The following is a 25198-nucleotide window of genomic DNA, read 5'->3' on the forward strand; positions in this document are numbered from 1 at the left end:
TGTACATGAACCTATACATTGAAAGAAGGGAATGGAAAGTGAAACAGACAAATTCAGAACACAAAAGAAACATAACACAAGTTTAGGCAGCCCTGTATTGGGATCTTTTTAAATATTTGATGTTGCATTATGTTTTTACTTGTGTTGGAAGCCACCCAGAGTGGCTGGGGCAACCGAGCCAGATGGGAGGGGTATAAATAAAATCATCATAGTTGGATTATTAAGGAACTAGGGAAAGGTCTTCTTTCACATGCTACTACTGAATCTTCTCAGAGTCTCCTGTGAGCCTCTGTAAACAGGTTAGCAGTTTCCATATAGCAAGAGGCACAGCCTATGGCTATGGGTGGATCCCAGGCCTCAAGGTATCCAAGGAATGTGTAAGCCAGTATCATCTACTTAAAACTGGGCCTGGAAACACAGTGGAAATGAATGGACTGTTGAGGTAACAACACATACTGAAATTAGGAAAATGTATTGAGGTGGACTAGAAGGAAAAAGTAGGTTCCTGAGGGGCATACTTCCAGTGCACGCAAGTTTGTTGGGGGAATGATGCTCTGCTGTGCCATGGGATGAAGAGTATTTTTCAGTGGTGGATCCCCAATTGTAGAACTTCCTTCCTAATAACATTCAGCAATCCCGCACACAGACTACGTATAGGCACAAGCTAAAACCTTTTCTTACCTTGTCCAGACCTCTGAGGTGTAATTGGCTTTTTATTTTTAATATTCTATAATTTCTGCTGTCTCTACTACTGCTGCTCTATTCTGCTTTCATATCCAGTTATGATGTGATGCTAACAATATATTAGTGTTGTGTACTGCTATGTATGCAATGTTGAATTCTTAGCTGCTCTGTGCTTCTATTGGGAATAAGGGTGGAGTATAAGCACAAGGAAATAAAATATGAGCGGTGTAATAACAAATAGGCCAACAACAGAAGAAATGGATAGCCTGCCTGTACGTAGATGAAAAAAGGGGCATGAACAGAAGCAGTATAGCAGACCAGAGAGTTGGCAGTATAAGCACAGGGTGGTTTGGGGTATGTGTGTGCATGTATATTTAAGAAAAGCAAGCTTTAGAAATGAATGCCAAAGACAAATTTATGTCCTTGAATTTGGACATGGATGATGCATAAACTGTGAGGTTGACAGGGGAAAAACTCTCCAGGGGCATAAATGTGCAGTAAACTGATGTGTATTTTTAAACATTACTGTTGAAAAAGTATGACGGCTGCCAAACCAAATATTCTGAAATCAAATGTAAACACCTCAAGCTGTGATTATTTGGTAGCAAAATATTAAACAGTTTAAAAATCCCTTTTCATAATTATTCCAATTTAATCCAAAAAGTCACTCACATTACGTAAAAAGGTTTAGAATAAGCCTGAAACCATCTTAAATCACAACAGTATACATATGCAAACAGTCTCAAAAAGATTAATCCAAATGTGTTAGAACCTCTACAATTTTAGCAACATTTAAAAGGAGCTCTTTGGGGGGAAAATACAAACACACTATTAAAAATTATTACATTTGGTATCAAATATCTAGTGTTAAGTTTACAATGGCAAAAATCCAAAAAGCTCTACGTTATGCAAGCCCCAAAAGCTTGCTTATGCCCAGATGGTTTTTACTTATTTTCTCTGAGAAGCAAACCACAGTACCATGCCATACCATAAGCTGATTTTGAAAATCACCTCTGTTTCCACATGGCCTAGCAAACTGCTTTTTAAAAAACCAAAGCCCCTTGAAGTGCATGGAAATAGCTGCAAGGGTTTTTTGTTTTTGTTTTTTGGATTCTAGTCAATTTTGAAAAGATTTGTTTGTGCACGAGAAATTAGCAAACAATGAATATTACACTAACGGCTCAATACAATACAGAATTCAGCATGCTTAAAATCTATTTATTTCAGTAGACTTGGGTGCCCCTTATTCTTTATGCTGGATTTGGCTACAGGGCTTATTGAGTTATAAAGAATTTTAAATGGCACCAATCATAATATGGTCACTGTTGGGTGCATGGCATAGCACAAGATGTCTGTGGGGGGGGGGTGTAGCATAGCACAAAGTTAGAAAGAGCCATTACTGCTTGTCCATGCCCCACAACTTGCTTACCATGGGAAGTCAGTGCTATCTCATGCTGGTGCTATTTGTGGCAGTAACACAAATTGATTCTCCATACACTCAATGATGCTGCACTTGTCTATTAACAATAGGGAGTATTCCATGGTACCAAGGAAAATATGCAATGTGGCCATGCCAAACTGTCTCTTGCATGCCCACAGAGTACATGTGTGCACTCACCACACACATGCAGACCACAGACACACATGGATCTCTTCCCTCCCACACACACACACAGTTTTTAATTGCCTATTAAAATATTTTGGATAACTAGGTGAACAGAATTCTGAACTAAGTGAACAGAATTTTGTTGAATTGCTTAAGCACTGCATAAAGATAAGAAACATCATTTTCTGAGTTAGTATTGTTGCTGCCTAAAAGCTGTGAATATGCCAGAGCCGATGTCAACTTCGATTATGAAAACAGTTTTCTAAACTATTTTTAGAGGGATGGGCTGTGAAGGCTTTCTACATTCCTCCCAATATCTAGGGATTTAACTACGACTTACCTACTTACACAGAAAGAAATATTACACATGTAGTTATCTAATTTACAAAGACAGTGAAGAAACTGAAGGGTACTAGCTGGTTTTCTATAAATTAGCACCATCAAAAGAGAAGTGCCCTTTTTATTTGCTTATTTCTTCTTTACTTTTCTTGCACATTTTTGCCATAGCAAATAACTTTGACTATAAAATTGTCTACAAAACTGTTTTCAACTGTGTTAAAACAATTAATGCAAATGAAAGTTATGTACTGTTTTGTTTAAAAAACACACAGAGAGACACAAATATTGAATGTTGAGAAGTTTTGGAGCAGTGCCCCAGCTAAACAGTCTGAGTCCCAGCTATTTACTGAACCACCTTGATACTATCCTGCCCGCAGATTAATATCACCTGCTCTGGAAGCTCTCCTGCTTTGCCCACCCCATATGTCAATAAGGTGTATGTCCTAGTGTGCTCACTCTACAGGTTTGTATAAGGGTGCTTTGGACCCCCTCTGAAGACCAATGGCTGGAAATTCAAATTGAGGAGAGCACTGGTTGCACTCAGGTCCTGCTTGCAGATTTCCCATAGGCACTTGGTTCTGACTGGCCACTGGAACTCAGTGCTGGACTAGATGGACCTTGGTCTGATCCTGAAGGGCTCTTTTTATGGAGGATTAAATGAGAGGTCCTTCTCCGTGGTAGCTCCACATTCTTCTGTTGGACATACACCAAATCTCTACACTGTGGGCTTCTAAGAAGGCTCTAAAGATTGACTTTTTCAACAGGCCTTTCAGGCAAGAGGCTTGTTAGGAAGGTGATGGTTTGACTTGTCTATGATCTCTCTGGTTCTGTATTTTTTATGTTAAGTGTTAATTTAAATGTTGTTTTTAAATATTTTTTATCATTTTTATCTTTTGCTTTGCTTATAAACGGCTTTGGACTAGCATTTATGCAGAAAAGTGGGCAAAAATATTTTTTAATACGTATATATTCCACAATTTTTCAAACTTGTAGTCTGTGTATTAGGGATTAGGTGACATCAGTGCTTTTTAAAAAAAAGAAAAAGAAAAAAGGTGCCGGTACACACCATGAAGTTGTTACAGTAAGTGCCACTCTTGCAACTTTTTTTTTAAGGTGCCAGTACTGTGTACCCTTGAGTATCCCCAGAAAAAAAACACTGTGTGACATGTTGATCTGTAAATGGCAGACATGTTTCCTGAAACACAGCATGTCTGCTACTACCAACCATTTTTGCAATGCACAGCTCCAGGGGCTGTTAAATTTACTTTCACATAGGCAAATTGTTAGACCAACAAGGCCTTTCAGATATGAATCAACTTCATGTCCAATAATGTACCTTTGTATTGTCTGCAAGAAGCAGAGATGTCAAAACAAACAGATAAATGTATACAGCACTGCCTGGTTATTCTGCGAAATATCTTACATATGCTATTAAATTTCACTTTTCTGTGCCAGAGCACCATTGAAAAAATAGAATATTTAAACAGGAAGCTGCTAATAGAGACACATTTATTTTAAGGTAACAAATGCACTAATAGGTCTTTGCAACAGATAACTGTTTTTAGCACCTGCCTTTAACATTTCCCCAAAAAATTTTTTTAAGAAGTTAAACATTTCAATGAATCAGTCAGTCAATTTGCAGTCCAACCAATTATGACAGTTATGCCTAGTGAAAGCAAAATGCAACATTACAGCAGCGTTTCTCAACCACTGTTCCGCGGCACACTAGTGTGCCGCGAGACGCTGGCTGGTGTGCCGCGACGTGCGGCGACGAGAAGGGCGATTTGCATTGTCACGTGCCTGCCGGCCGCCAATACACAGCACTGACCCGCCGGAAAGCAATATTTGGCAAGTGTTTCTTACAGTCATAATTATAATATAGGGCGGCACAGAGTTAAATTTTTTAACTTTTTTAATGGTGGTGTGCCTCGTGATTTTTTTCACGGAACAAGTGTGCCGTGGCCCAAAAAATGTTGAGAAACATTGCATTACAGTATATAAATATACACCCCAATATTTATCATAATATAATCTGAAAATTGTACATACAAAGAATTTAGGTTATTGGGTAAATTAGACAGATAGAAAAATACCTTCTGTATCAGATAACTATTATCCAGCTTTATTTCTTATTATTTTAATCTAATTATTCTCAGAGACTAGGTCATCTAATCAAGCATGTTATCATTAAAATTGAGCTCAATACCAGATTTTCTCAATGAACCAGTAATTTAAAAAATGCAGACCTAAAGTTAAGCTACAAATTTAACATTTAAATGCCTGTAGAATCCCTCTATCATAAAAATTAGCCAACACATTATAGTTTAAGTGCCGCATAGTGCTAGTGCAAAGTAATTTTAAGAGAGGTTTTTTAAAAGCATTTCCTTCATAAAGGACTATACGCTACTTGTGTAGCACTAAAGCTCCCTCGCAGCATTTCCAGTCCATCAGGTACAGAGCTAGGGTTTTCTAAACCTCCCTAATTATCCATAAGACTAAATTGGGTCCTAGATAATTTAGTCTTCACTTTCCACAAACCATTTATTTTTAAATGGAAGGGGGGGCATAAATGAATGCAGAAACACAAGAGGAACATCAGAACAAAAAGAGAATTTCATTTGGGGGAAGGAGTGAGAAGCATCAGAGTATTTAATTCTGCCTACCCCATAACCCACTTGCTACTTATATTAAAGAACTTAAATCAGATTTTATCTTAATAAGTAGCAAAAAATTTCGAGTCCTTCCGATACTTAGGAACAATCCAAAACTTAATATGCAAAAGCACTTTTGAGTAACAAACTCATTCAACATCATCCCTAATCATGCCCCACCCGCCTTAAATGGCTTCTGTATGATGTTTAGACTTATGAATGCTTTTGTTGAAGCTTCTGAAGCCTAAAGCTGGCCTCAGGTGGCTCTGTGACATCAAAGCAGCCAAGTCGTTGGCAGCTCTGACACTTCTTGACTGTGACATTGGAGTAGACAAGGAAAGGAGTGCAGGACCATCATCAGGACAAGTTCCAAATGTACTTGAAAGTATCCTTTCTACAGGTTTTTATTCTAGGATAAAGACCCACCAAGTCACCTAAGACCTGTTCAGAACAAAATGGATGCATGAGACACAGTCCAAGATTTATATGGTCAGACATTGAATTCCAAAGCTCTTGCAGATTCTGATTATTAGTTTATCACTGTCTTGTGCCTGTGAATATTAGTATAAGAGCCCTGCTGTAACAGACTAAAGATTCATCTAGCTAGCCCATCATCCTCTTTCCAACAGGAATTTCATGAAATAACCACAATCCTGTTTTTAAAAGGCTATTACTACCGTATCAAAGGATTTCCTAAGAAAATACTGACCAGCCACATATGAACACACAAGCTTGGAATAATGAATGCAACACGTTTGAAGGCACCAGATGGAAGAAGAACATTATTGCGATTTCTGCATCCCATTGTGCAACAGCCAAGAGAGCTGTTAAAGCTTTCTGACTATTTCTAAGCAATTTAATGTGTCTTCTTTTGAAGTTTGCATTCCCCTGACAGTTTATCTGATAGATCAGTTGTCTGGCAAACAAATTTTCACTGGCAAATTATAACAGAATGGAAAGTTAACTACACATTACAAAATATCACTACATAGTTATAAAGCTTGTGTATATTACCTTCTAAGTGGCAAGACATTTTGGCATAAATGTGTTTTTTCCTTTGACACTAAAGCTGTTGCTCTCCCCATTTTGCATCCTGTCAGCCTTTTGGTAGCTATAGGTTAGTCTTCCTATCACAATAAAGATCTTGGTCTTTTTATCTTATTTTCTCAGACATAATACTAAACAAGCACATGGCTTTGCGTTATTTCAACGAAAACAGAAACCAACAAAATAGAAAGTTTATTATTCCTTTCACCTTTTTTGCTGCCATATGGGGCTTTCATTGGGAGCAGGGAGGTGTTATGAAATTCTCGTCTGAATTTTGCCCTGGTTTCAAAGTCCCAAATGACCTGGTCTTGTTCCTGGATCTGCTGCCTTTCCAACTCCTAGCTGTACCCAAAACATTGAACACAGATGGACTAATGACTATTTGTCAAATAGTGAGTGGAAGAGAAAGTTTGTCTCAGGCAGCAACTATAGCTCTAAAACATACTTGTTGGGCTGATGGGAGCTGAAGTTCAACAACATCTAGAGGGCCAATTATTCTACCCCTTAGGCATGACAATTACAAAATACTTACGGCCAAAATTGAGCCACATACTCCCCTCCCCACGAAGTCTCCCAGATGTTACTATTACGACCCCTTTGAGAGTGAGAAACATTAGCGTCACTTCTACTATTCATTCTGTGTTTGACATTTTATTCATATCTTGCATAAACATGGAGAGTCCAACAACATTTGCAAGGCCACAGGTCTTCATCCTTGCTCTAAATATTGGCTCCCTGAGGCTACCCATCCCAATACAGAAAGGCTAACGGAGAGAGCTGTTAAAAAAAGCTATGCGCCTGCTCTGTCCCTATGCACACACCAGAAGCTCTCCATGAAGAGACACAAGCCACACATTGCCTTTATATAGTTCAGGCATGTCAAACCTGCAGCCCTCCAGATGTTTTGGACTACAATTCCCATCTTCTCCAACCACTGGTCCTGCTAGCTAGGGATCATGGGAGTTGTAGACCAAAACATCTGGAGGGCTGCAGGTTTGACATGCCTGATATAGTTGGTAAACTAATGTTAGTATGCCAGGTATTTGTAATTAAAATTTTACAGATGAAGAAATGAAGTTGAGAACCAATTGGCCAAACAGGGTCCTGAATCTGACTCCTTGAATTAAGTTCAACAACCTATTTGTTATACCATTTGACTTCTAAACTCCTTTCTCTCATTATCCTTTGCACACACATTTTCCCACTGGTGGGAATAGTCAGTGACACAAAAGGGGTGGAAGGGACTGAGGTAGCAGAAGGGACAGCAGACACGAACTCAAATCTCCTCTTTCACCAAAAGCTAGAAATCAGTTTGCAGACTCAGCTTAGGGGAAAGTCATCAAGTGGAATGCTTAAACTTCTTACACTAGCGGATAATACATGTTAGAAAACCATCTGCGAAAGACATTTATGGATGAATTCTATCGCATAACTATGATATCTAGACAGAAATATTTTCATTCTTAAAGTGCCACTTTTTCACTAGTGTGAGTGGAATTTCCTTCAAATTGGTCTAGTGTATTGCATTGTAATCAGTTCTTAAACTGTGTCATGATCATAACTATTGGGATGAAGGGAGATGGTATCATGAAGGTAGGAAATAAGCAAAGGGCTTGTCCACATCACAGCTGAAAATGCACATTTTCTAAAGCCATTTTCTCTGCTGAAGCACTCTGAGGTTCCAATCTCTTGAGTTTTTTCATTGTTTTTTCATATCATTGAACAAGAACCACAAGTTCTGCCTACTTCTATTTCGTATCTAGAATCATGTTACTCGTTTTAAATAACTGCCCATGGACCCTTCGTATGCAGCCCACAAAACCCATTGACGCTACTACTGCTTCCAGTGGAAATCAGGAAAATGTATTGCTTTGCTTGCTTCTCTTTTTCATGTATTTCAGGACATCATTAGATTGCTACAATCCTTCAACTAAACTTCATTTCTACTTCTGGCTAACAATGCATTTCACTGATCAGCATCACAAGCAAACACCAAACTAAATGCCCTTAGAACTATTAGGAATCTTACAAATGAACAGAGGGAAATCTAGCCTGTGTTTCTGCACAGAAAGGACAGAAATCAATCACAGCAACAACTAAAAAGAAATGAAGCAAGGAGGGTTGAGATTGGCTGAAGGGCACAGAGGAGGAGTTAAGAGGCTGAAGAAAATGGGATAACCCCAAAACCATGAAATGGCAAACACCCACAGCCCGGGAAATTGTGTGATACACAATCAATTCTGAAACCCTACCTCTTTACTGCCAGCTAGTAGGCAGTTGGATTTTAGCCACGCAAAAATCAAAATTTGCTCTGATCCACAATAACATCAAATAGTTCATCTGAAAATAATGAAGAAGTACCGGTAAGTCCAAAGCAAGGCAGTTTTTGAGATGGTGGAGATTGGCCCAAAGTCAATTCAGAACTCAGCAGCCAAAAGCAGACATGGCTGCAGCAAAAGCAAGCATGGGTGTTCAGATTACTGAGCAGGAGCAGGCTTTTATCACGAAAGGTGAAGAGCCTTTGGTTATCCTATAGATTATTAAAATATCAAGGATAACACAGGGCATACAGCAGAAACTGGACTTACTGTGCCTGTAGGATCACTATCCAGGGGCGCTACAGACAATTTTCTTCTTGAAAAGGGAACCTAAGTATCTGAGAAATAACAGAGGCTTCTTTTTCTGAATGATATAGAGAACACATTACAAGTATGCCATGTACATAATCATTCCAAATTTTCCTGTTGCTCAGTTAAATATAGAAAAATCCTGGTGTTAGTAAAGAGAAAAACATTGAGTATAGTGTTACTGTTGTTTGTATTTGAACATTAATCCTATGCTTATGACATCTGACATTACTGTGCCAATTTTATTTTATGTATTTGGAAAGCACTCTTGTTACATCTTCCAAATCTCAATAAAAGCATTATTAAAACGTTAAGAGATTTTTATCAACATTTTTTTGCATGTACTGCTGAATCCTAAAGTATATTATCCAGGTTTGAAGTAATTAGAAAACTACAATAACCTCAATGAAATGGAAGAAAATTGTAACATGGAAGAAATAACATATAGTTTAAGAGAATGATGAACGAACACTTAACCTCATCTGGAAATGAAGTAGGCTATTAAAATGTTGTTATAAATATTTTTACAAGCTTTCCTGAGCTCCTAAACCACGTGCTTAAGGCCTCTTATATTGAAGTTCTTCTACAAAAATATATCTTAACTTCAAATTCTGTGCAATCCTGTATTAGCCATCCTGTGCTAACCTGGTATAACGAAGAAATTATGCAATGTGGTTATTTCGAACTACTCCCAAGTAGCTCCCAGACCCAGACCCTGCTAAAAAATGAAAGAATTGCATTGCTTAAGTTATTTACAGGTATTTGATTAGAATTGTACTGGAGTTTAATGACTAGTCCTTGTACAAAAAATTAAAAATTAAAATTCATTACACTCTTAAAATTATTTTTATAAACCCCTTTAAGGGTTTTTGTTTTACAATCAAGCAGTATATAAATTTTGTGAAATAAATAAATTTATTTAAAATGATCACACACTATGCCTGTACTACCTGTTACTAGCCACAGTCATATTTTTCATTTCACTCTCATAAAATCTGAAGGTTGTTGCATTTTGGGGTGTATTTATTTTTACATGTTATTAAGCTTTGTTGTATTTTATGGATTTAAAGTCAATCTGAGACATTTGATAAACAAAATAAATAATAATACATCCAATTTCACGGTTTCAAAAATATGCAACAAAATTGTATGCTACACAACAGATACACAGTGGAGCATTTCTTCCTTCCTTAAGCAAAAGCTAATTAGGTAGGATTGTTTCCTGAACCCACTCTTATGTAAGTCTACGTAGAGTTTGAGGATTTTTACTGAACACAGCAGAGTAGGACAGGCCTGTCATTAAATAACAGGAGATCAGAATGGTGATCTTTACTGAGACTAGGTTTTATGAAGGTCACAGACAAAAGCCAATGACAAAGCACCCATTGAGTTCACTGTTCATTTTTCACACTGTAAGCATTTTAGATGCCATGAGAAATAATACTGAACACTCACTAAATTACAGCCGCTATATTTCTGCATTAACTTGCTCTATGCCAAACCCAAGAGATCAGAAACACCTTACTGTTAGCAGAAAATTATTGGGCTTTCAATGTACAAGTACTGTGAAAATTTCCTTCATTTACACTCCGACTGAGTGATACTTGTTCTATACAAAGAATGAAACATATTTACTAAGGTGATCAAGGGAGGTTTGCTGTTGGGATTACACCTTGTCTTCTATCCCTGTGACTCAAACTGAGCTGACACAAAAAAATTGAATTAGAGCTGTTTTTAATTTGCTCAGTGTGAACATTCTTTTGTAAATAATTGACAGCTCTACATGCCATAATGGCAGATTTTTAAAAAACAGAACCACTCTACATAAGCATCTTAACAGGAGGATGATCATGGTTACGAGATCATTTGGTTTGTTCCTACAGTTGTTAAAAACTCTGCAATTAGTTTATTTATCTTTGTTTATTTCTGGGATATTTCTGTAGATTAATGGGATGTATTATTCATCTGGACAGTGCTGAACCAGAAGGCAAAAGAATATTTCAAGTCTTAGCAAGTGCAATTGCTGAGTGGTCTAGTACTGATCCAGAGTGTTATCACAGAGAACTGGTTGGATGAGGTGGGAATGTAAACCTATTTCATTTCCTGCCCCAGAAGACTGATGGATCCAAGTGGTCTTCTAATGGCTCTCCTGGGAATTTCCATGACACTCAATCCTGTTTATATTCTGATTGGCCTCCGGAATGGGGAAAGGACCCTTCTGATACAATTCCTTCTCCTTGCCTTGTGGCCCAAGGAGTTGACAGTAATGAAATGGCAAGGTGGACAACTATCTCAACAATGGTGGAAGACTTGAACACAGGCTAGAGTACATTTTAGAGCAGGGGTCCTCAAACTACAGCCCACGGGCCGGATCCGGCCTGCCAGGGTCCTGAACCCAGCCCACCCGGCAATTGCTGAACCCATCGCTGTCTAACAGGCCTATGGCCCTCCTCTCGCAGCCCGCCTCCCTCCATCGCCCCCCTCTCCCCTCCCCAAACATCCCGCTGCCCGGAACAGGGAAAGATTTACATGCATGATATACATGCCAAGGGCCGCCTTTGCATTTCAAGAACTCGGTCGGAGGCGCCTCACTGAACTTTTGTTGCCATCTGAGCATTTCCTTCTTTTGCCAGCCGTCTCCGTTAATCCCCTTCTCATCATTCTCAGCATCGCCACAGGTGCTTCTGACCTCTCTTCACACCCACTTGCTCAAATCGCTTTTTCTTAGTTTCAGCCCACAGGTGCATCACAGCAAGGCACAACACACCTCATCAGTGCTGGATTTACATATAAGCTATAGCTTAAGGCCCCACTCTCGGGGGGGGGGGGCAAACAAAATTAAAGAAAAAAATATGTGAAGTGTCCATTGGAATTTGTTCATATTTTTTTCAAACAATAGTCTGGCCCCCAACAGTGTCTGAGGGATAGTGAACTGGCCCCCTGTTTAAAAAGTTTGAGAACCCCCGTTTTAGAGGTTATTCTGCGGTGATAACAACAAATAAATCTCTCTTTTCCACCACCATTGCATTTGGTCATGGTCCATTGGTTGAGTTGTTCTGAGTCATCAGAGGGCTTTTAGATATCAGACTGGAAGGAGGACAGCTCAATGTCTCATTGGGTATAATCTGTGGATAAAGCCGCTTGTATCCATCTTGACATAGATGCTGCCCCAACAGTTAAAAGGTTCCATTTTAGGACACAAAAAAAGGCTGGGGAGATCTAAGAAACTAGAACAAACTGCACTTGAATATTTCTGCTGAAAACCTATGGTGAAAACAATTAGTGTCCACCTCCTGAAATCATGAATGATATTTTTTTCTGTTTTTAATGCAAGTGAGGGATTGACTGTGGGAGGGAGTTCTGCACAAGGTAATTAGTGATGAACTAAGAAATCGGCTTTGACTGGCTGAATAAACCAAGTGAGGGTAGCCAATGGGTCTCAAATCCCTGTTGCATGCAAAGCAGGCTCCAGTGGATTGAGCAGATATACTTTGATCCAACAGCCAAGAAGGCCATTTCTGCATGTGTTGCAGAGGAAAGTGAGAGGCAAATGCCGCTTGTCAACCTGGGAAAATATCTCAACTAAAATCTAGAGTGGAGTCCCTAAGGCAGTTGTTTGGTACCTTGTACACCTCCTTCTAGCAACTCTTGCAGCCAAGCTGGTGGCAAGTGTATTGCTCTGCTTTCCTTTGGATCACATCAGAGAGGCCAAGAGGGGAGTCTTGTCATCTGGGCAGCCCAGGACCTTTGTACACACCACCCAGACTTGCATCCTGGAGAGGTTACTTCGCTGTTGCTAATGCACCAATTTGATTTCACACTACATTGTCTCTTGAGACAGACAGATGCCAACAAGAACCCAAGGGGTGGGGGACTGTGGGAGGACAGATAACCGGGACTCTACACATCTTATCCACCATTGTTCCAGTAATGCAAGTTGAGCCTTTAGCCTTTTATTCTCCTGCCCCCTTATCTATTTTAACAGACACGAAGAAGCACCACATGCTGATTTCTAGGCAACCTGAATATATTCCCTTCCTCACCCAATCCTGGTAAAAGGGCCAGGAGATATTTAAAACAGGAGGTAGGAGACCTAGCCATGGCCTACAGGACATTTCTGAATGAGTTAAACATATGGAATGATCACCTAAAGGAAATGGCATCAAGGCTGGTACAAGCTACAAATTCTAATTAATGTTCAAAAATATGACCTGCAATCCATAGTGCAATTTATTTCTCCAACTACTATTTTGATTATACTATAATTTATACCAGTTGCTAGGGAGCGACGCAGGGATAATGCTGTTGTGCTTGTATCCTGCTGGTATACTTCCTATAGGCTACTAGATGCTTTTTTTGAGATGAGAAAGCTGGTCTGTCTAGATTTTTGGCTTGATCCTTGCCTTGGGTTTCTGACAAAACCAACAGTTAATTCCTGGTTTAGTTCTAGAATACAATTATTTTTCCTTGGGACCAGTTTGACATTCCTACTGAATGCTGGGTTTCATTAAATTTGTTTACATTTTTTTTCTTAAGTAATGTTTGTTAAGTTTTTACTTCAAGTTTTTTGCCCTGTAGCAAATACTTTGGTTTTGCAAATATTTACATTTTTGTTCATGCTATTTATTTCGACACAAAAAATGAGAATGGTTTGGTTTTTAATTCCCAATCCACTGATTTGTTTAGGAGAAAAGATTTAATAAACCCTAAGAATTGGAATATTTTCATCTGGAATGATGTATGCAAAACAATATTTCTGTCACAATGAATTTGATGGGCAAAATGGCCTAAGTCCCAGATTTTTCACATGGACAGTACTTGTGACTATACAGAAATCTGTGCCTACATAGATATTTAAGATGCAGCAATTTGTGCCTACATAGATGTGTAAAATGATGTCCTTTACTGGAAGTACACAAATTTAAGCAGGCTGGTGTTTCGCTTTCAAATGAAGAGATCATGTTCAGCACCCACAACTTGCCAGTTGATTCATCCAGCCGATATCTTTGTATCCTCAGAACGTATTCCACATTGAGTCATGCCATCTGCAGTAGCCACAAGCAGCAAAGCATGCAGAACACATATAGATAGATCAAGTTACAGTAAAACTAAGTAAATCCTCAGAATTTTACAGGAAATCATCACTGCCTTCATCCTACGGGTGATAAATTATTTGGAGAAGGACTGCACTCATTTTGGGCTTTGTAAAATGCTAAACCTATTACTAACACATAAGCATGGTCACATTAAAACATGGTTAGTAGTGAAATACGATCTAATGCAAAGCAGTAGGAAGTACCTGGCCATGACACAAGCAACCAACCACAAGAGTTGTCCTTCCAAATCTGGGCTTGTGTTTTATTTGGGTGGGGGGGGAGAGAACAAATCATGAGCCAGGCTCAGACAACACAGCAAGGCAAGGCTTGTGAGTTGTTGCTCTTGGCACGACATGGCCAGGTGGGGGAGAAGCAAACCAGGGTCCTTTCCAACTTCTATGATTCTATTCTATGATTTTTTGAGGAGCATGCAACAACATGCTGCTTGTTCTCATTAAACCATAGTTGATATTTAACTATAATTTAGCATGATATGTGACTACAGCCATAGGATTCAACCTCTTTCTAACTGATTAGTAAATGCAATCAATAAACCAAAGCTTTTAAAAAGAAATCCTAGTAATTAGCTACAGAGGGAGAAATCAGTAAAAATTTCACAAATATCAAGAAAGTTATCCATGGCACAGCTTTCTCTAGAAAAGCAATTTTCCTATCCCATCTATATATATGAGATATAGATGGGTGGGAATATCTCCCAGAGCAAACAATATGAGTTTGGTACATATTTTGTTTTGTTCTTCAAATAAAAATATTCTAAAATTTGATGTTCAACAAGGAATGGTACGAGTTAAAGTAAACTTTGCTTCATTTTAGTAATTATATAGCCAACAGTTTAGGATGATTTGCTTATGTCTCACTATTTAGCAGTAATCACATTTTCTGAATAATGTTAGTCAAACAAATGAAAACAATGTTTTCATTATTAACATCTATGTTAGGGGATCTCTGATCTGTCTGAAATACAGAGAGAGGTCAGGCTCATATTTAACACATTTACTTTATTAGCATGCACTAGTTGGGCTACCAAGCTTTAACAAAGTAAAAAGCCAGAAAGCAATGTGATTTATTATCTTGAAAACTATTGTCACATTTTTCTCTTTGCAAAATTAACAATAACTACCTCAACCTACAACACAGTGGTTTCATTCACAGGGAATGATAAGTCTTGTCTGAAATAAACCATGGATTACCATGCTAGTGCCTGCTACTCAATCTTACTCACTTCACTGCCACTTTTCCACAGGCAAAAAACAAATCACTGAGTAGCTGCTTAGCATCACATGCAAACCAGCACTCATGGCTAGCATGGCAATTCAGTCAGATGGGTAGGGTACAATTATTATTAATATTTTGTTGTTGTTGTTGTTGTTGTTGTTGTTGTTGTTACAGTATTATTATTTAAAAAAATAGTAAGAATAAAATAATTTATTACCCACTCTTCTCCCTAAGGTCTCAGGGTAGGTTACAACAATTAAAAATACATTAAAGACATTAAAAAACTGTTTAAAATAACTTACAAGCACACACACAAATAGAGTAGGTACTAAAAATAACTCCAATCTGGAAGTTACCAAAGAACAGATTACAATGGCTATGTCATTTCTGTCCAAAAGGTTATTGTAGAGCTGGAAAAGGTTCAGAAAAGAGCAACCAAAATGACCAAGGGCTGCCGTACAATATGTGGCACTTTTTAGTTTAGAAAAAGAGTAGAGTAAGGGGGGGGGCACGATGGAAGCATATAAAAGAGGATCACATGAATTCATGGAGGATGGGGTTATCCATGGTTCCTGGCCAAGACAGCTATGTTCCACCTCCACTGTCAAATAACAATCATAATAAAGTCAGTTTGCCTCTGAATATCAGTTGCTGGGAATCACAATTACAGAGAGTGCTGCTCCACTCAGGTCCTTCTTGTGGGCTTCCCATAAGCACGTGTTGGCAACTGTGACATCAGGATTCAGGACTTTGGGGTCCATCAAGGGTCTTGTTATTTTTTTACGTGTTCTTACGTGCACAAGTGAAAAACATTTTGAGGACCAGTTATGCAGGTCACAGGTGGCAGGGATAGAGCAGAGGCACATGGCAGGGATAAAAGGTATGAGAAATCTATTTCCTGCATACTGCTCCCCAAACTGCTACTGCGAAGAGGTAGCACAATACACATATTTAAGTATTTCCAGAGAGAGATACCCAGAAATACTGAGATGGTAGGTTACAATCTTTAAATTACAGCAATAAAATCCAAAACAATAAGTAGAATTTTATATATATATATATATATATATATATATATATATATATATATATATATATTCCAACTGCGTGCGTGGATGTAACACCCTTCCTCCGTAACCACTGAACTGAATTCCAACAAATTTGGCCACAACGTTCCATGCCCATCAGGGAGGGATCTGGCATAATTTCCCCCCCCAAAAAACCCACACCTTTCACACCTAAAATAATGATTAAACACAAAAAAGTGGCGCCCAAATTATACATCACCAGCAGAAGGTCTGAAGACTCCAATAGCATCCAATAGAAACAGATCGCACGCTGCTGCCTCTAAGCCATGCCACCAAATGACACCACAGAATTCCACAGCAACCAACTGAAAACAGGCCTTTTGCAGCAACAAGGCCCAACATTGCCCAGCAGACTGAATAGGCTGCAGCAGACTAGGCCGCTTTCCAGACTAGGCCAAGTGGAGGTAGGGGCCTGCCGGGGGGGGGGCGAATAGGGGGCAGGGATAGGTAATGGGTCAGAACAGGGTAGGGGGAGACAAAGGGATGAAACCTGCCCTCTCCACAGTATCTCGCCTCGGCTTTGCAGACTAGGCCACTTTCCAGACTAGGCCAAGTGGAGGTAGGGGCCTGCCTGGGTGGGGGATGGGGGGCCAAATAGGTCATAGGTTGGGACAGGGGGGGAGACACAGGGATGCGCCTATGTAAACATAACACACGAAAAGCAGGGGGACTCTGAAGGTGAGGGGAGTCTGAAGTGGGACTCTGAGGCTCCATTTAACAAACTAAGTCACCGCAACACGTGGCAGGGCCAACTAGTAAATAAATAAAAATGGAGAGCTAAAAACTGGATGCAGCTTAAAAAAAAAAACAACCTCAAATCAAAGTATTTGCCTTTTCCAGCTCTGTGGCTAACAGCAGTATGACAGGGAACATTTGAATTGGAGAAATGGCATACAAAGGAAAAGTTAAAACCTGCCCCCCCCCACACACATACACTACAGCCCCAGTACAACATTGCTGCTAGAAGAAGAGGAAGAGGAAGAGGAAGAGGAAGAGGAAGAAGAAGAAGAAGAAGAAGAAGAAGAAGAAGAAGAAGAAGAAGAAGAAGAAGAAGAAGAATCAGGAAATTTACATATAGTCTGGCCCTAAGAAAATGAACTGTGAAAAACTTTGCATAGGTCATATCCTTCACACAGCCCACCATTTTATGGAGCTCCTTCATTAGCATAAAAACTAATCCAATTAATGTTATTTCACTTCTGATGCAATATTTATTTTAATTTCAGTGACTACAGTAATGCACCAGTGATGTACCTGAGAACTTTAGATTTTCTTCTGTCTTAGTGAATTACATTTGCTTTTCAAATGCATCCTTAATATTTCAACTTGTCTGCCAAAAATTTATGTTTTGTTCTATTAGAAACTATTAGATTGAATTCCCATTAAATAGAGAATCCCTATGTAGTGTGAATATAGTCTTCTACCCTGTCAAGCAGCCATATCAAGTTTCTTCCTTGCCTTTTTCCTTCTTTGTTACAGGGCTATGCATAAATTCAGTTTCTCTAATAAGGTATTCCTCAGCATCCTTCGTGCCGATTGCACGGACTTTAATTTCCTAAATTTTCCCTCCAGGCTGCTCCTAATTAATATCCTAATTTTTGAAGTTATTTAGGTTTAGTAGTACAATGATCCTTCTTAGTGTGATCAGCCCTGTAAGTTTTAGCAATCACCGGTACTTGGCTGCTCAACCAGTTTCTTTTCCAATTTATTCCCTATAATGTCCAAAAAAAGAACAATTTTGTTTTAGAATTATAAACTCATTCTCTTTAGTTGCAGGGTAGCTTTCTTTGAGTAGCCCAAGCCTTGCTCAGCTTCACTGTAGCACAGTTTGGCTAAAATCGCATGAGTTACCTTGCAGTACCTTATAGGTAGGTAGCCGTGTTGGTCTGACATACGTAGTCGAAACAAAATAAAAAAAATTCCTTCCAGTAGCACCTTAGAGACCAACAAAGTTTGTCATTGGTATGAGCTTTCGTGTGCATGCACAGTTCTTCAGATACTTGGAAGGAATTTTTTTATTTTGTTTTGACTTGCAGTACCTTGTTTGCTCCTGATTTGTGTGTAGCACACTGTGCTTTGGATTTTAAAAATTCATTGATGTGCAAGAAATGAAATCAATATGATTTTGAGATCTAGATTTCTTTACGCTGAGTGCAAGTTTTTCATTTTGGTGCAAAGGCATCAGCTGCGCAATAGGCAAAACAGTGGATAGCCTCAGTCATACTGCTATGCTACTCACTTTCCTCCTGTTGCTGAAAGGACAGTGTACTTGTAGCAGCCTGTGCAGCATTGTGGAGCTGCAGAGCCACCCTCCTAACACCAGTGTAACCAGGGTGGATAAAAATCAATGATTAAAAGAAGAAGAAGAAATCGGATTTTTTAAATTTAAATCGATTAATTTTTTTAAATCAGATTTTTTTAAAAAAAATGCTTTGGGAGGAAAAATCTTTCTAAAGATACCGGTAGTTTTCTATTTAAGTTACAATATAGTCCAAAGGCTATTCATCAGGAAATAACAGTTTGTTTTAAGTTTTTCAGGTGTGGTAAAACTCAGTCTGTTATTTAAAAAATAAAAATAAAATCATTTAACCACATCAGTTAACAAACATGGATACATATGCTATAATGTTATTGTTTTAGTTAAATAAATTGTTTAAATTGTTACTAATGATTATTTTTCTCCTTCCAACAAAGTACAGCAGAAAAGTTGTCCAAATATAAACAGTTAACTTATTAAATCAAATCCACCCTGAGTGTCACTGCAGCTTACTTTAATGGGGCTGGGGTGGAGGGGAGTGGCAAGACCAGTCAAGGGGGCAGCTCTAAGCTCTACCCCACCCCTCAGGCTGCTACTGTCCTTCCTTCTTGAGAATCAACATCTACTTGAATTGTGCAGGTTAGCACAAAGCTGCAGGTTACGCTTAACTCTAAGCACAAGTACACAGGACTACCAAGAATCAGAACAGAAGCAACTCACTTTTCAGAACTACCCGCGGACCTGACTTTGGTATCAGATATAAACAGCAACCCTTCCAATGTGTGTATATCTCTTTTTGTGTAACTACGGTAGTTCTAGACTCTCTTCAAAGTGCAAATATACTTCAATGAAGATTATGCAACTTGCTGATAACGCAGTTGCTGAACTGTCACAGAGCTCAACAGCAAAATATCAAAATGTTTTCAATAACATAGGTACTTACTGTCTAATTTTGTACGTTGTACTTACCCCAATATGTGCGAATGTTATTTCATCACGCTCACTAGCCATATCCTCTATGTCTGCTGCGACACTTCCACCTTTCACTTGAAAGTGTGTTTTAGTCATATAGCCATCATCAACAGAGTCCTGTGTTGAGAAAATAAATGGCATTGCTATCTTTTCACCAGAAACCTCAGCAATTAAAAAAAAAACGAAACATTTAGGCCTCAGTAACTGATATATATTTCTTAACAGATATGGCTAAAAATGTTCAGCAGAATTCACAATTATTCTTCACTACTCTATTTTGTGTCTTTTTTACTTGCAAATGGTGTCCTGCACAATACTTTCCACCAGGTATTGTGGTGCTGTTGTTGTCTTTTAAAAAATATGCTATTAATTTTTCAGTTTATACATCTCAAAATAAACGCTTTACATAATACCATGTAACAATTGACTTCTCTCCTTCCCCTTTCATGGTTCATTTTACTTACTACCATTCCTGCATATTTTACTATAGCAAATCTATTCGTTTCTCCATTTTACAACCTTCAAATATTTACCATACTGTTGCATTTATCTAAACACTACCAGTGTTTTCAATTGTACACAATTGTTTTCTATTCAGTAAAAAAATTCCACTCGTCTTTGAATAAAGATTCTTCTTGCCCTCTTATTCTATGTTAAACCTGCTGCTTCTGCAAATTCTATCATCTTAAGTTGCCAGTATTCCTTACTAGGGGTTATTATTTGTTGTTGTGTTGTTGTTGTTTAGTCGTTTAGTCGTGTCCGACTCTTCGTGACCCCATGGACTATAGCACGCCAGGCACTCCTGTCTTGCACTGCCTCCCGCAGTTTGGTCAAACTCATGTTCGTAGCTTTGAGAACACTGTCCAACCATCTTGTCCTCTGTCGTCCCCTTCTCCTAGTGCCCTCCATCTGGGCCATTCCATTGTCACGGGTGGGACACTTGGACCATGTTTTTTGGTATTCACACATGTGTAAGAATGTAAATATACATAAAAATTAACAACCAAAATTTGAACTATGTTCTTAATAAGATACTGAACATTTTACTAATTTTTTATTATTTTTATGGATATTTTTGACAATTTTATTAAATGTTAAAGTATTGTCACGGGTGGGACAAAAAAAGGACATGGGGCTTGAGATAAGTTTGATTTATGGAAAAACTCTGTGAGTTGGGAGGTGAATCAATTATAAACTCAGCATATTTGTTTAAATCAATGTTTATTGGTTACAACTATGCAATCAGAAATCCAGGTTAAGAAATTTAATGATACAAAATTAAGGAAAAAATGCTGTCACGGGTGGGACAATGAAATGTCACGGGTGGGACGCGTCTGGCATACACTTGATTTAACATACAATTAAGGTTGTTAAAAATAGAATAATTACAAAAAACCTTTTGCTATTACTATACTTACTATCTACCATAGCCTACAAAGTATAATGTTGTATTTACAGTGGTACCTCGGTTTACGAACACCTCGGTTTACGAACTTTCGGTTTACGAACTATCCTAACCCGGAAGTTAGTAAACCGAGGTGCCGGAGGTCTACTGAGCGTCCGATGCCTTCGGGGAGGCCGGGCCTTCGCTCCGATGCCTCCTGGAGGCCCGCAGCGAAGGCCCGGCCTCCCCGAAGACATCGGAGCAAAGGCCAAACCTCCCCAAAGGCATCGGAGCGTCGGATACCTTCGGGGAGGCTGGGCTTCGCTCCGATGCGTTTGCGGAGGCCGGGGAGCGTTTCCGTGACTGGGCTGCAGTCACGAAAGTGCTCCCCGGCCTCCGCAAAGGCATCGGAGCCGGGACTTCGCTCCGATGCCTTTGCGGAGGCCGGGGACCGCTTTCGCGGCTCCCCGGCCTCCGCAAAGGCATCGGAGCGAAGTCCCGGCTCCGATGCCTTCCGGAGGCCGGGGAGCGTTCCGGGGACTGCTTTCGCGGCTGCACAGCCCAGTCGCGGAAACGCTCCCCGGCCTCCGGAAAGCATCGGAGCCGGGACTTCGCTCCAATGCCTTTGCGGAGGCCGGGGAGCCGCGAAAGCGGTCCCCGGCCTCCGCAAAGGCATCAGAGCGAAGTCCCGGCTCCGATGCCTTCCGGAGGCTGGGGCTTTGCTCCGATGCCTTTGCGGAGGCCGGGACCGCTTTCGCGGCTGCAGCATCGGAGCAAAGCGGTTAATCCGTTCTAGGGGGTGTTTTTCCTCGTCTAGAACGGATTAATCAACTTCCCATTACTTTCAATGGGAAAGTTCACTTCGGTTTACGAACACTTCGGTTTAAGAACAGACTTCTGGAACCAATTGTGTTCGTAAACCGAGGTTCCATTGTACTAAAATTAAAATCTATTAAAAAAATATTTTCTTGATTTTGATTTGCTGATTTCAACTGTTGGATTATCAATCTCATAGCTGCCAAGTTTTCCCTTTTCTCGCGAGGAAGCCTATTCAGCATAAGGGAAAATCCCTTAAAAAAAGGGATAACTTGGCAGCTATGCAATCTTAAATAAGGCATAGGCCTCTTGGACTGTCATATTCATATGCTGCTTTTGGATTTTGATTCTTTTTCCACTTGTCGGATCTTTAATAGATTTGACATCCTTAAATCCTGGTGCCTGCCTGCTAATATCATCTGAATTATAAAACTCATGGACCTTTGAGATATTATCTTGTGAAATAATAGAACTTTTGGTGTTCTGTTTAGGGCTTTTATCATATACAGTCGTACCTCGGGTTGTGAACTTCGCAAACCGGGAAGTATTTTGCCGCGCGCGCATGCGCAAAAGGCGGTTTGGGCCCTTTTCGGGTTACGAACTTTTCGGGTTACGAACTGCGACCCGGAACGGATCGCGTTCGTAACCCGAGGTACCACTGTAGTGGTTTTGGCGCTTGAGGTGAACTCTCATACACAAGCTTTCGTAACATGGCTATTCTTTATTCTTTTCCGTGGACTTAATGGCAACACTCTTTTAACTTTGGTAACAGCCTTTCCAAGAGATTGTGGGCATTTAAATGACCCAATCTCTGGAATAGTAGTGTCGCCAATTGGCCTAGATTTTTTTCTTTTATCTTTTGTCTGTACTTTCTTTTGCGCTCAGTTTCTTTCCGTCTGTATTCCATAAGTGATTTTGCAGACAAATTCTTTACCAACTTTTCTCGCCTCTTCTTATCTCTGACCCTCTCCTTTTCTTTGAAGCTTTCACATTCGTTTTTATCTTGTTTTAGTTTTTCACGCAGCTTTCTCATACGTTCTGCAGATGTAGTCTTTCCCATTTTGTGTATTGATTCAAAGGTTATATTATCTGTATTACTGTATGTATTCGTACTAGGGTAAAGTAACGGTAACTGCCTTTATGTTCCAGAAGGAACAGCTACTATTGATTCATTCAAGCAGCTGCATTTGGCGCCTTAGTCTTATTGGTTTCCACCAAAAGGCAGCTTTGTGATTGCTTGAGATTGTTCCCTCCAAAATGTATCCCTTTCTAGCTAGTTCCCCTCTCCTCAGTCCCTCAGTCTTGTTTGCCAGAATAAAGAATTGTTACATGAGGAATCTGTCTCCTGTCTGCAGAGAGCTGAAATCATTTGCTGAAATCACTAACTCAAGCTACAACAGTAAAACAAGTTGAAAACTGTCACGGGTGGGACAGAAAAAGAATTATTAAAATTTCATGGTGTTTACATTAATTAACTGCATTTTTATTATTGATAGGTGTGTTATACTCTAATACATACTCCCACAATAAAACAAACATAACCTATAAATTAGTTTTATCACAAAATAAACTTTTGTACCTTTTGCTGTCACGGGTGGGACACTGAAACAGCATCCCATTCAATAATAAAAATAAAATAGAAATAACTTACCTATTTAAAAATTTTCAAGTCCAATGTGTAGACAAAGTTCTTCACTTTAATAATATACCAACAATGACAACCACAATTTTTGTTTATCTTTAAAAAATAATGCCAACCTAAATGAACAAAATTAAGCTACACAATCAGAAAAATGATACTGAAACTTCAAGCTCAGATTTCTCATGAAAAAAAATAATTTCAAATTCTTTTTTCCTTTGGAATATTGAACTTTAATATGTTTAGTTAATGAAACTATAAGTAAAATAAGTATATTTTAAAAATAATTTTTTTCTAATCAGGCTCATTTTTCACGGAATGGCCCATCTTTCCCAACATCAGGGTCTTTTCCAAGGATTCTTCTCTTCTCATGAGGTGGCCAAAGTATTGGAGCCTCAGCTTCACGATCTGTCCTTCCAGGGAGCACTCAGGGCTGATTTCCTTATTATTATTATTATTATTATTATTATTATTATTATTATTATCATCTCACTCATTTTCCATCTTTGGGCTAGCAAAATTCGAGCTTCTGTGGTGTGGGTGGGTGGGTGGGCATGCATGCACTTTGTTTGATAAAAAAGCCTGTCATTACTGTCTTACTGGCATCCCAAACCATATTTAGATCTGTTCCTTTATTAAGGCTGAGGTTGAAAAATTCTTGTAGGGAACATATTCCCTTATTAACGATTTCTACATGATGTAGTATCGCATCATTTAGCCTCCATCAGAAAGAAGAACATTTTTCACCTGCCATGGTCATCAGAATACCATTGTGATCTTATAAAGGAACAAACAATTAATATTGGAGAAGCCACAAGGAAACTGGCACATACATTCATATGTGGTGGCAGTGTAAGGACATCAAAGGTTTTTGGGAAATGATTTACAAAGAATTAAAGAAGATATTAAAATATTCTTTGGAAAAAAAATCCGGAAATTTTCTTATTAGGAATGATGGGAGATGATATCCAAGCCAAAGATAGGTGCATAATAAGCTATGCAACAGCCAGACTTCTTATTGCAAAAATTGGAAGTCCCAAAGAATACCAAATAAAGAAGATTGGCAACTTAAATTGTTAATGTATTATAATATGGCAACAAAATAAGATGAAGTTAAAGGAATAAAAGAAAATGAAAGGGGAAGAAATTGGAAATTGTTCATAGATTATATCAAATACCATGAAGAGAAAGCTGATGTCTTTCCAGATATTTAAAGGCTCAAACAAATGAGATCAAGAAGAAAGGAAAACCAAAAATAGAGGTTTGCAGATAAACGAAGAAATATATAGTGCAGCATAGAAAAGGCTGAGAAGCAGAGGGGAAGGGAGGGAGGGATGTTAAAGGCATGTATTAGAGATTTTATTGTACTTCTGTTTAATTATTTGTGGCTGGTTTATATGATTTTTATTTCTGTAATTTTCTGGAAAATGAATAAAACCATTGTGATCTGATAACGTCCTTGGTTGGATCTCAACCTTTTTTACTCTAGTTGTCAGTTCTACTTGAAGAATTCAAGTCAGCTCTACTTGAAGAATTGATTGCGGTTGAGAAAAAAGTGAATTCCCAGACCAGTGGGTGTCTGAGACGCCAAAGATCAATTAGATCCAGGTTGGCCACCATGTTGAAGAAAGCATTAGGTAGTTTCCCTTCTTTAGAGTCTGATTTTCTTACATATATATACTATATCAGTCTAAATCTAGGGACACCACACCATTAACGTCACCCCTCATTATTTATTTGCCATCAAATATCACAG

General features: G+C 38.9%; 1 protein-coding gene across 1 annotated transcript in view; it reads right to left on the reverse strand.

Annotated features, from left to right (window-relative positions):
* ATG10 (autophagy related 10) overlaps nt 1–25198 on the reverse strand; it is a 111709-nt gene that overhangs the window by 73173 nt on the left and 13338 nt on the right. Inside the window, exon 3 of the mRNA XM_035099694.2 lies at nt 19601–19720. Coding sequence (XP_034955585.1) covers nt 19601–19720 — 120 coding nt within the window. The remainder of the gene's footprint in view (nt 1–19600; nt 19721–25198) is intronic.

The sequence above is a fragment of the Zootoca vivipara genome, chromosome 11 (assembly GCF_963506605.1).
Source record: "Zootoca vivipara chromosome 11, rZooViv1.1, whole genome shotgun sequence".
Classification (NCBI taxonomy): Eukaryota; Metazoa; Chordata; class Lepidosauria; order Squamata; family Lacertidae; genus Zootoca; species Zootoca vivipara.